This window comes from Paroedura picta, chromosome 1, assembly GCF_049243985.1.
Source record: "Paroedura picta isolate Pp20150507F chromosome 1, Ppicta_v3.0, whole genome shotgun sequence".
NCBI classification, from domain to species: Eukaryota; Metazoa; Chordata; class Lepidosauria; order Squamata; family Gekkonidae; genus Paroedura; species Paroedura picta.
The window spans coordinates 124,957,770-124,970,941 of record NC_135369.1 but is presented as its reverse complement, the minus strand read 5'-3'; the positions used below and the strand labels follow the sequence as shown (position 1 = coordinate 124,970,941).

Sequence of the window (13,172 nt, the reverse complement as noted above, 5' to 3'; positions counted from 1 at the left end):
TCATGGAGATAATTTGGTTGCTTTCTTTAAAGTAGTTGATCTCAAACCATTAATTAAAAAAACAACAACATCCACCAGCTGGGAAATATGGCTGGAGTCAGTAGTGGATTCTGTCACAGCTGGTCTTTCTGTGGATGGCTACCTTGTAGGTTGGGATTAAGATTGGTACCCACATTTGAAGTATTTGGTGTAAATATTGTGATTTTTTTCAAATGTAAACTAAAGCATTCTTGTTTTAGAGGACTGTTTAATGTACTTTCCAATAACTTCAAAGTTTTAAAATGAGTCAGAGAAGTACAGAACACCAGGGAGCGATGCAACTGTAGTGAAAGACCTACATATGCTATATTGTACCAAAGACCAGTTACTTGGCGGTCAAACTAGACAAGACAAGCTCATGGATCTTATAGTGTTTTTTAAAAAGAAATCCCAAGTCACAATGAAGACCTGCAGAAGTAGAAGGATACCCTCCCCCCCCCCCGCCATACACCCCTGTAGTGCCAGTCCAAGTGGTGGACATGCATGCTTGGATTTTGCTTTTTGAAAATGTTGAAATCAGTTCATTTATATGAAGTGCTTTAAAACATTTAATAACTAGATATTAAGCCCGCTGTACTCAAAATACAGCGGGCGCTAGGAAGGTGGGTGAGTGGAGGGGTAGAAGGAAGGGAGAAATAGAGGCATAGAGAAAGATAGAAAGGAAGAAAAGGAAGGAAGAGAGAAAGAGATGAAGGAAGAGTGAGAGAAGAAGAGTAAAGAAGGAACGAAGGAGGTAGGAAGGGAGGGATGACCAAGGGAACGGCGGGAGGAAGGGAGGGGGCAAGGTGCAGTAAAAGGTGGGGGTCAGGGGGCCACGGGGAAGGATCGGGAGGGGGAGGCGGCAGTAGCGGAGGGTGGGTGGTTGTGGGCGGGCAAGCGGCAGCGTGTTGGGGGTGGAGAAGGTGGGTGGGCATGGCGGGTGGGCATGCAGGAGATGGCCACCCCCCGGACCACTCGGCACACCGGTGACCCACCCGGGAGGACCTATCCCGCTGTGGGCTGTGCGCGTCATCCGGTTGGAGCATCGTCTGGTTGGCTGGCATGCGTTACAGCCACTGGCAGTGACGCTGGGGTGGGGAGGGGTCAAGGGCGGGGTGGGCGGCGATGTGATTGGGTGCGGGACGCTGCAGGCGCGGGACTCCGTGCCTGTGCACTTGTGGCTGCTATGGGGGCATGGGGCGTGTCCTCTGCGCCACGGCATTGGCCGTGGCTGCAGAGGACGGCCTGCAAGGCAGACAAAGCGGTCCTAGGAAAGCAGGAGCGCAGAGCGCAGCCCCCCTATGGCGCAGTGTTGGTGGCAGCCAGAAGGTATGGCATGCAAAGTGGGCGAAGCAGACCGAGATAAGCAGGCAAGGTGAGGGGGGATGTTGGAGGCTTAGAATAGGGGGCAGGGGTGGAGAAGCCGGCGTGGTGTGGCAGAGGTGAGCGGAGATGGGGGTTGGAAGAGCGGGTGGGGGCAGGCCAGGCGTGGCGGGCAAGTCGTGAGCAGGGATGGGGAGGGCGGGGGAGACCGGCGGGTGGCGGAGAATGCGGGGTGTGCAAGCAGCGGCAGAGGAAAGCGGGTATGGGTGGTGGCTTTGAAGAGGGGGGGTGGATGTGCTGGGGCAGGGGTGGTGGAGGGCAGCAGGGATGGGGGAGCATCTGGGGAAAGTGCAGAGGGGGGAAGGGTAGGGCAGCGGTGGGGGGAGTGTGTCGGGGAGGGGTGCTAAGGAGTCGGGGGGAGGTGAGGGGTGGCTTAGTAGGCGCACGGTGGCCGCAGCACTTTCTGGACCACATGGGAGGGTAGGCCGGGCGGCTGGCTACCTGCCTCGGCAGCTGGCCGGCTCATAATGGCGTTCGGCAGCCGAAGGCAGGCTACATTGGGAGGTGGGCAGTTCGGGAGGCGGGGTGACCAGCAGAGGGCCCAATTGGCTGGCACTTTGCGCCAGCCGATTGGGCCCTTTGCTGGTCAGTTCGGGGGCAGGAGGCAAATCGTCACCCCTCCGCATCCCGGACCGACTCCTCCCAGGGAGCCCTTACTCTTTTATTTTTTACTGCGGAGCGGTTAAAGATTAAAACCTGTCAAAAAGCAAGAAGCCCATGGTAAAACTTCTGCTGTCTCAGGATCAAAGTTCAGAATGATCTACAATAGTATTGTTGTAAACCTCTCTAAGAGAAGAAAGACAATCGGAGATTGCTATTATTATATTAAATGTATTAAGGAAGTAGAATCCTTTACAACTGAAATGAATCAAGGTAAAATACATTAACTATTGAATAGCTAATATTCTATTAGCTTGCTATAATAAATGAAATTTCTCTTTTTGTAATCTTTGCTTTTTGTTGTTTGAGTCCTATATTTTATTTCAGTGATTTAGTTAAGCACATTTATGAATGTAGTTTTTACTGAACATTAAAAAAAGATTTCATGTAATATTGTGCCCTTTTACTGTATTAGGAAGATGGTAACCAAATGGTGGAATGAAACATCTCTTTAAAATAGCTTTTTTGACATACATTGTAAAGGTATTTGTATTTCTTTTATTTTCAGACCAGCTAAACCAAAGAATGTTGAATTAAACCTCAAAGCTCCCAGAATTCCAGAAGATGTGGGAAGTGAGCAAGATTCTCTGGACAAAGCTGCTAAAATTAACTTCAGTATTGCCAATAAAATATCCATGTTTGAAAGCAAACATAACAATCAAAATCAACCTGCTGAAGTCTCTTCAAAGAAAAGTGGTTCTGTATCAAGTACATTTGTTGGCAGAGCAAAGCTGAAGTTTGGGAAACAGCCTGTTGAAGCTGAACAGACTAACAGAATATCAAGTAAACCAAACAGTCGCCCAAAGCCACTGCAAAATGGTGCAAAGCTGAAAGTTGGGTCTTTAGAGACAAAGATCAAAAACGAAGAAGGAACTCAAGTAGGCATTCTAAACAATGAGGAAATTAGAAATAACATGGGGTTTCAATTGAATCAAAATGGTAAAGATAATAATGATGAAACTGATCAAGTGAGTGCTTTTGTTCCTAAAAAATGTGATGCAGAACTAGCAAAGGATGATTTACTAACAAAAACTACATCTTTACACCAAATTAAAGAAACGGAAACCTCCCACAATAGCATAAACAGGAAAATGAATGCCATATCTGTATCAACTGAAAGTGGAGAGGGACTTTCTGTTGACAGAGAGACCAATTCCCCTTATAGAGATAATACAAATCTACAGCAATCTGATTTAGTACACAAAAAAATAGAATTAGAGAACAACATGAATTCTGAGGTGGACAGTGAGAATAAAAAGGCAAACATTCTTTCAGAAAGTCTAGGAATGTTTGAGCAAAATAGCAATGGACAGAAAAGTCCACACAGTCCTTGCAATGCCTCAAGAGCAGGCAATGATGAGAGCATTTGTGATTCCCCTTCAGATATGGAGAAGTTTGCAGAAACAATTAAAAATCTAGATAGTGCTATCTGTATACCTCAGAAAAAGAAAAAGGCCAAACTTCCAAAATCACCTGCACCTCACTTTGCTATGCCTCCTATACATGAGGACAACCTAGAGAAAATTTTTGATCCAAAAATATTTACCGTAGGTTTGGGAATAAAAAGGGACAAACCACTAGATCTAGCTCCATGCTTACAGCTTAAATTGCAAAGCCTAGAAACTGAGGCCAAAGTCAGACCCAAACGTGCCTCTGCTGAAAACAGCATGCTGCTACAGTCACTGAAGTCATCCAACAGAAGAGACCCTGCAAGTATACTGGAAACAAATGGAAAAGAGAACATGGAGAGCACAGATGGTGATATTAAGAGATCTCGACTTGAAAATAGTGCCATCTTCTCAAGCTTGCTTTCAACTAAAGAAAAGGTGTTTATGCCTTCTGTAACCTCTATAAATACGATCACAACATCATTTACCTCTCAGAAGAATGCTATTTCTACGGGGAAAACACCTTTAAGATTTGATACAGCTCAGCTATTGGAGGTAACAGAATACAAATTTGTATAAAATCATAAGCGATATCTGTACTTTGAATACTAAGCATATTTTGATTTATGATTGTATAACTCAGTCTCTTCCAGATTTTGAATCTCCAAAGTACATGGAAAAATATTTACAAATATATGATACAAAAAAAGAGAGCATTTTGCAGATGCCAAACTTTGGAAATATTGATACCAGTTTTTCAAGCTGGTTGCAATCTGGCCAATATGAACCAAACATCTCTCCTGGTTTCTTAGATATGGAGGTACATTTAATGTACTCAGCTAATCTAGTTTTAGACACATGACTGCATGGTTTGCATGTTGGCTTGTTGAATTGATTACAACATGATTTGAACTTTCCTTTCTTCACTTCTGTGAAATACATATATTTTTAATTTGGAGCTAAGTTTAATTTTTTTTTAATTTCAATATAAAATCAGCTTAAATCCATGCCACATACAATACTAAGATTAGCAAATAAAATTGACGAAAGTCATTATAATCCAGCCTTGTTTAAGGATCTTAACCATCTGGTTACTATGCTGCATGCCCTCATACAAAACTTTGTGATATTTTGCATTATTTCTGAAGAGTGATCAGAGAGAAGCAGAGAGGTGTAGAACTGCTCTGATCTTCCTGAGGAGTTTACTAAGAATGGTGTAATATATTATGAGTGAATGTCACTGTAGCAGGAGCAGTGCAATAGTACATGCTGTACGGTTTCAGTTTTTCTCATTTGGCAGGGGCACACATATTATGAATAAGGAATGTAAGGAATGTAAAGGCCTTCCAAAAATGGTAGAGGCAGGACATTGAAGTGTGTCAGAATAAATATTCTTAGATATTTAGGGTCTACTGGTGTTAAGTAATACGCTGGCAAGAAAGGATTTTTAGTGAGGTATGTAATGCCGGGATGCTGCTGTAGCCAGGCCCTATGAGACTATGAGATCCCAAATCCATTAAGTATTTCTTTGGCTTTCTGAAATCCTAGCTGTGACAGGGCTTAAGGGGAGAAACACTATTCTAGCATTTTCCCTTCTACCTTTCGCAGCTAATCTGAATGATAAAGAATAAGAAGGGCAAGTCTTTGGTGGTTACAGTTTAATTTTTACCAGTAAGTCACTATTTGAACTCACAAGTTAAATTGGAGCTAAGAATAACTAAATGCTGAAATGATAGTCTGAGGAAGAGTGCTTGCACTCGAAAGCTCACGCCTTGAATAAGGGCCATTTCGCACGGCTTCAAAGTAGCACAATGGTTGCTAATTGGAAACGCTACTAATTTGCCATAACCCACGACGTCGTAGACAATCTGCAACACTCCTGAAACCAATCAGCAAAAAGCGCTTCGTTGTGGCGCTTTCAGGGGAATCCAGAAAAGTGGATTCACCCTCCGGATAGCGATACACTCCTGCAACCAATCTGCAACAGTAGCGCTAAAGACCTGTGCGTTACCATTGTTGCGGGTTCTTCAAAGTCCCTCCTCCTGAGCCTGTCCTCCAAACTTCCGGCGAAGCGATCGCCATTTTTTTTTCTCCGAGCGAGCGGGGATAAACGCACCGGCGAGCCTCTTTCTGTTTAGAGGCTTCCCTGGCTTCAGTCCTTCACCTTTAGTCACTAAGCACAAACCACTGAAAAGCCCGTTTGCTGAAATAAAGTCCCTTTATTTTTTACAAATAAATTCAGCCGAAAATCGGGCCCGTGAGAGGGGGGGGGGGGATTTTTTTTTTTATCACTCGAGGCAGCGTGCAAACGATCATACAATCAAACGACAGCTCACATTAGGCAGCTGGATGGGTCTCTCCGTAGCAACGAATCTACCTAGATTCGTTGCTATGGGTCGTTTTTTTTTTTTTTAAACCTTTCTTAAAGGGAAAGGGGCTGTTTGGGAGCATGCTAACGGCTGCCCATTGGCTGCTTGACGGCCAGGGGCGGGATGAGCTCGGCAATAGCGCTTCCTTTCTAGCGATTTCTGCCGAGACCGGAAGCCTGTGGGAAACGCTAAAAAACGCAACTGATTCCACTACAAAGGCAGGTATGCATAACGACGAATTCCACTATTTTAAATGGCGATTTTTCATTCCGCAAACAATTTGCAACAAAGATCCCTGTGCGAAAAGGCCCTAAATATTTGTTGGTCTTAAAGGTGCCACTGGACTCCGATTTTGTTTTGCTGAAATGGAAATTTGACTTCCTAGAGAAAAGGTTTCTTCACAAGGCACTGGCATAAATAGTCAAATATGATAATAGCAATGGTACCCAACAATAGTTCAGAACAGAAAGAAGGGAATGCTTCTTTAGTCAACAAGTAATTTAACAGAAATTCACTGCCGGCAGAGGTGGTGATAGCCACAAGCATAGATAACTTTTTTAAATGGGTTAGACATATTCTTGGAGAAAAGGTCCCTCAGCAACTACTAACTGATGGCAACAAACCTCTGTATACAAATTAACCTCTGTTGTTTGGCCTCCTGGCCACTGTATGCTGGCGAAGATGGACTGTTTACCTGATCTAGCAGGCTCTACTTACATTCTTAATAACATTGTTTACATTTATGTTCTAATTACATATATCTTCCTTTGGAATACCGTCTGGTGTTCTGAAAAAGTGTTTCATTTTAAAAAATGATGGTTTTCTTTATCTTTGCATTCTTTCAGTCAAACTGTGTCAATAATTTGGAATGCAAATATTTTAAAGTATTTCTATCCCACTTTCCCCCCTATTTAGACATCAGAGCACCTTGTGTTCTCTCTATCTCTGTATGTGTGTGTGTGTGTGTGTGTATACATTTACATACACATGGGCTTGAGCGGGAATTCCATCCTTTCATACACAAGGCCATACACTCTCTGATTCCAGCTATTCCTCTGATCACCTACTTTCATTATTGGTGGTGGCTCTTTGTCCTTCTTCTCTTCCACCCATCCTGGCTGCCTGCAGCACTTCTGGATCACTCAGTGGCAGGGGAGATAGCAGCAGTCCCTATTCCTCCTCCCTCTGACAGTCTGTTGCATGGTCCTCATTGAACTGGGCCCAATTGCATACTGGGTTTCCCCCTGGATCCCCCTCCCCACACTTTCTCTTATCCTGGCAACCCCATATACTTACAATTCCCTGCTTCATTCCTTCCTTCCCACCCACCAATCTTAACTTTTATTTGCCCCCTATTTTAACCTATTTTTATTATTCATTTACTTCATTTATACCCTGCTTTTCTCCCCAATGGGGATCCTAAGCAGCTTATATACCATTTTATACCATTTTCCTCTCCTCCATTTATCCTCATGTGAGTTGTCTTAGGCTGAGAGTATGTGACTGGCCAAAGGTTCCCATGGCAGAGTGGGGATTTTGAACCTGGAATTCCTACATCCTAGTTTGAAACTCCCAGCAGTCACACTTCCATTGGCATTTGTGGGGTGGCTGTTTCTGAGTAGTAGCAGGCAGCCAGTCCTGGGTAAGCCATGCAAGTTGCATGGTAGCAAGCCAGCTGTGGTTGTTGCTAGGCCAGCCATGATAAGTCAGTCCCCAAACAGCCCACTCCCTGAGTTTTCCTGACAGAAGCCAAAGTTCAAAGCTTGGCATGGCAGTAGTCAACAGCCACTGAGGGCATTCGCTTCTTAAAACTTTAGGCATTACATCCTGCTATAACCTTTATATGAAGTGCTTTAAAATACTGGATAATTAAGACCTGTCAAGAAACAATAAGGGCCTCTTGTGGCGCAGAGTGGTAAGGCAGCCGTCTGAAAGCTTTGCCCATAAGGCTGGGAGTTCAATCCCAGCAGCCGGCTCAAGGTTGACTCAGCCTTCCATCCTTCCGAGGTCGGTAAAATGAGTACCCAGCTTGCTGGGGGGTAAACGGTAATGACTGGGGAAGGCACTGGCAAACCACCCCGTATTGAGTCTGCCATGAAAACGCTGGAGGGCGTCACCCCAAGGGTCAGACATGACTCGGTGCTTGCACAGGGGATACCTTTACCTTTACCTTTTACAAGAAACAATAAATCCACGATGAAACTTCTCTCAGTGTCAAAGTGCAGAATGTTCTGAGTCTGCTGCTTCGACTGTGGTTTCTTTCCTCTGAAATCACTATCAGAATTTATAAGCGTGCCTAGATGTGGCTATCTTGTTGCAGCTGTGACGGCCCCATAGGGCTTTCAAGGCAAGACACGTTCAGAGTCGGTTTGGCATTGGCTGCCTCTGTGTAGCCACCCTTGGATTTCTTTGGTGGTCTCCCAAGTTCTAACCAGGGCTGACTCTACTTAGTTTCCGAGATCTGAGGAGACTGGGCTAGGCTGGGCCATCCAGTTAAGTGTTTGTTTGTTGCTGTAAAATTGGTGCTGACTTAAGGCAACCCTGGAGGGTTTTCAGGGCAAGAGATGAACAGAGATAGTTTGCCATTGCCTGCCCCTGCATGACAACTCCAGTTTCCTTAGTGGTCTCCCATCCAAGTACAAGCCAGGGCTGACCCTGCTTAGCTTCTGAAATCTTATTACTAGATAGATATTCAGTAAATATATATAAAAGTTTCATGTACACACACACAGAAGGATCATTCGTTTGGAAAGAATTATGGATTTATTGATCAGACACATTAAACCAGGCTCGGTGATCATATGAATTAAAGGCACTGCTTTTTAAAGCTACTAATCTGAAAGGAAGGGCTTTTGATATTTTTAATAGTTTGATTAGCTTGTTTGAAACAGCTAAGCCATCAGGAATACTTTGAGATGATTTCATTGCATGATTGCATAACTCAAATTGCATGTTCTTTTAAAATCCACGCTCCTCTATGATTAAAATACTGGAAATTCTTGTGCATATGAAAACTGGGTGCTTTCTGTATATCCTGAGTGAGACAGAATATAACTTGTGTTTAGGAGATGAATGATACATATATTTTATGGAAACTAAGCTTAGAACTAAAATTAACTACATATAATAAAATTAAAAGGGTGAAAATTACTAATAACTATTTTGAAAGTGGCATTGCGGGTTTTTTTAAAATGTTCTTTTAAGATCAAATAAACAAATTCATCTTAGTTTCATATCTAAGTTTATTTAATTTAGTGAGTTAAAAAAAACTGGAAAGGCTCTGATGGTACAGAAAGAGATGGCTGCTGGGTGCAAAGAAAACCTAAACTTCCTCTCCCAGTTGAAAACCATCCAGCTTTGCTGAGATTTTCCCAAAAGCTTCTCATCAGGTTTGAGAAAGATCAAAGAAGAGTTGATGAAAACTCAGGAGGTACAGGAATGCACCCTGATACTATGGGAAAGCAACGGGGGGGGGGGGATCTTCCCAACAGCAATGGGAATAAATAACCCAGGTAGAAAAAATCAATAGGAATATGCCTTGCTGATCAGTGTCTTGTTTGTTTTCCTTGATCAGGCATTTTCAGGGAAGAACCAAGTTAAAATTAATCCCAGACCTGGCAAGGTAGGATTTTAAAATAATAATTAATATCTAATTTTTCATTATATGTTTTGTCACTAGATTCAGACTGAATTTGTTTTCTTTTAAAATGCAGATTGTGATATGCAGTAAATCAAACCCTTCTGAGAACATTGTTGAAGTTTTTCATGATATGCCAAATTGTACTTCTTGGGTGCTGTCACCTGTGATTTTCATTAAAGTTATCAGAGGATGGTAAGAATAAAGCTTCTTAAAAACTATTGTTTTGTCCTGCTAGTCTCGTTCCAGATACAGTCTTACCACTGTATGCCTGTTAATCATACTTTATTTGCTCGTTCAGTAGATATTTTTTCTAAATTCTGTTTGGCTCCATGCCTATGTTCTAGCTTAGCTGTGCTTGAGCTAGTTTACTTTGTGTGTTAAGGCATGTTTTTTACTGTTCCAGCAAGTATATTTTCTCGCCCTAGTATATGTGGAACCTTCATTGTTTAATTTGACTCATACGTTCTTATTTTCAAACTTTGATCTTGTTCTAAAGGTTTTTCCTGTCACTCGAGGCAACTTTTATTGTACATATTTCTTTCAAACGTTTATTGATTCTTCACTTTGAAAAGGCAAACAGGAAAGCTAGATTAATCTTACTGAATCCTATGCATCTTTAAAAAAAACATTTTCTGAAACTTTTGTTGAAAACTTCAGAAACTATGTTTTGCTTGGCAGAATCCTGCAGTTCCCCGTGCCTGCTAAATCCAAAGACATACTAGATAATGCTAGGCAAGATCATGAGAGATCCCCATGAATTTTAAAAGTGAATGGCAGCAGTGTGTGGCCACATGTTGGACTGAGCAGAGGCTGAGGCTATATATGATGAGGGAAGAGGCGATGTAATTTTACCACTGCACAATTTACACCTATAGAAGGTGGTACACACTATATACCATTATAGGCCTTGAACATGAAGAAAATGCAGCACTTATTCCATCCTTCACTTAGATTAAGACTGGAAGAGGACAGTTAATTTGTGCAGTCATAAAGATCTTCTCTCCAGATCAAATAGTTTGGATTCCATGCTTAAGGGCATGACTGAAGTTGCTTTAAAGTTACCTTCACAAACCACAGGTATGTAGGATAGATAGAACTACAATTCTTTGCGCCAATATACATTTTAATAATAGGATGTTTAATGTGTTTTATCTGCTATTCTGGTTGATAGATGCTTTCTATATCAAACTTCCAGAACTAGAATGTAATTTGCATTCTTCAAATATTTAAGTTAGACAGATATTGGTTGCAGGAAACTTGCTTTGTGATTCTTCTTGTTATAAATGTATAGGACACATACTTTCACCTTCCACATTAGCAGAACTTTTAATTGATTATATTTCCACCCTTCTCCAGTCCTGTAACACATAACATGTTCATGCTTTGGTGGTCAGGCATGGAGGGAATGGGGAAATTGGATAACTATGGGAAGCTCTGACATTAGGGAGTGCAGGGGTATTCTTCAGTGTGTTCAGTACTTTTTGAGATACATCCAAGTGAGGGCCAGTAGAGCATGAGAAAGATAGTGGAATCCATAAGGCTGTACTTTGCATAGGATCTGGCATCCCAGCTGCGATGGTATTTCACTAATAAAACTGTTCTTCCTCATTGCTTCTAGTTCCTGCTAAGGACATTTCAATTTATACCAGCTGCTCAGCTTTATACCTTTGCTGCTTCTTTGATCTTGCTGAACTTCATTATCTATTTCCATGCCTCTGATTACTATATATTTTTTGGCTCTCCGACCTCTGGTGCAACTTTGGGTCTCCTCTGTCTTGCCGTTCAAATTTGATTAAGCTGTATATTTCCAGCACCTGACCTTATCTGACAAGTTCTGATTTCTGGTTCTGTATCTTGGAATTAGTTTTGGAACTCTGTTTTGTTTTTGTTTGTTTTTTGATCTCCAGCCTGGCTACCTTCTTAACCTGCATTCTGACTTTGGTCTCTTGAAACTGCCATAATTCTCCCTTACTGCGTCCTGGCTAGATCTTATCCTTTAGTGGCTGTTTCACAGGTGAGGTACATTCATACTCTGAGATAAACTGAGATATAGGCTACACTACTGTATCCATGAGGCATCTCCTCACTGATCTACTCACTGATATGATATGTTTAATATTGATTCATAAGTCTTATGTGCCATAATAAATAATATTGTAGATTTGTGAATTGTTCTTCTTTCCCCACAGCATATTATTTTAAAACTAAAAGTCCAAGCTCTTCTGTTTGCCCCAAGTAAATGTCCCACTTCTCATCTCAAGGAAAGGAAACAGAGACAGTATTGAAGAACGCAGAGGTTTCTGTATTCCTGTTAAAATCGTTATTGCAGAATCTATTCTGTGTCTATTCTGAATTAATGTGATGCCATGTGAGAGATAGCATGTGTGTCCATGGCACCACCGATTTCTAAGGAAAGTACAATCCTTTTTCGGTGCAGCCACTGACTTAAAAATAACACCAGCTAACAGTTGAAGAAAATCATACTCTTTGGTGAACAAACTGATGAAGAAATCATAAAAAACAAATATTAGAAGCAAAAGTTATTGTCCTGTAGTAATCAAAAATCTGTGTTGCTGAGTATTGCATTTGCTTCAAACATTTATTTTCGTGATTTCTTCTCCAGATTTTTCAGAAAGAGAGATACTATAATTTACTGATCCTTACTAAAATATTTTATTGTACAATATAGATCAAGAAAGGTATTGTCAGAGTTTTTAAAATTAATGTTTTAATGAGATTAAATAATAGCAACTATTTTTGTAAAAATGATAAATCATGCAGTTTTATTTCTTTTGTGTGTAAAATTGAACAAAATACTTTAATGAAGAAGAAACTTTAGCTAACTGACATTTTAAAAGCACAATTCAACATTTCCTGTTTTGGGGGGTTTCTTGTAGCTGGATTCTGTATGAAAAACCAAACTTTGAGGGGCCTTCTATTCCACTGGAGGAAGGAGAGCTAGAGCTTACAAACATTTGGGGTGAACAACCATCTGACGACAAAGATGAATGCAAATCTTCTGAGCCTGTAGTGATTGGTTCGATCAAGCACGTAGTAAAGGCAAGTATGGGCTTGACTGCATTATTGCTTACGGAAGCTCAGACTTGAGTTGCACCACCATTCTTATTTATCTCTTTGTTTGTTAAAGTGCTGTTGAATGATCAGTGAATCCTGCATTGCTATAAGGCTATGGGCTGTGCTGTTCAAATCATTGCAGAGTTTAGGTGGTGGTGGTGGGGAAATATTTTCTTTCATATGGCATTGGTGAGGGTTTGGCTCATTACATTATTCTTTTCTATATATGACTGCATGTTCCCATGATACTTAACACAGAAAAAAAAGAAAATGGGATGTCCTATACAAATGCTTTTTGCTCATTACCCTAATGGTGACAGAGGATTCTTTGCCTGTTGCCTTAACTGCATGGGTTAGCTGCATGCATTAATTATGCAGAAGTATGGGAAAGCACAAGGATGAACCATATATGTCATTTTGATGGACCCAGGTTTAACTAAAGATTACTATAACCCCTCTTTTTTCTTTTGTGGAAATATTTGTCCCATAAGTGATATAATGTGAACTATATTAGTTTAGCAGATCATACATACATTGAATTAACTTTTGCTTAGTGTTAATGTCCAGGTACCGTGCGCCATGCAAGCAAGTTCCCACACAACCCAGATAATAATTAAAGAGGCAACAATGAAGGGGGGG

At 41.5% G+C, this 13,172-nt stretch overlaps 1 protein-coding gene across 7 annotated transcripts in view; it reads left to right on the top strand.

Annotated features, from left to right (window-relative positions):
- The window catches only part of CRYBG1 (crystallin beta-gamma domain containing 1), a 139,140-nt gene that overhangs the window by 95,400 nt on the left and 30,568 nt on the right, over positions 1-13,172 (top strand). For 6 of the 7 annotated variants that reach the window (XM_077302886.1, XM_077302904.1, XM_077302938.1 and 3 more), the window contains 5 exons: positions 2,570-4,004; positions 4,093-4,269; positions 9,393-9,440; positions 9,532-9,650; positions 12,356-12,518. In XM_077302886.1, coding sequence (XP_077159001.1) covers positions 2,570-4,004; positions 4,093-4,269; positions 9,393-9,440; positions 9,532-9,650; positions 12,356-12,518 — 1,942 coding nt within the window. The remainder of the gene's footprint in view (positions 1-2,569; positions 4,005-4,092; positions 4,270-9,392; positions 9,441-9,531; positions 9,651-12,355; positions 12,519-13,172) is intronic. The other variant, XM_077302895.1, reaches the window with a different exon arrangement.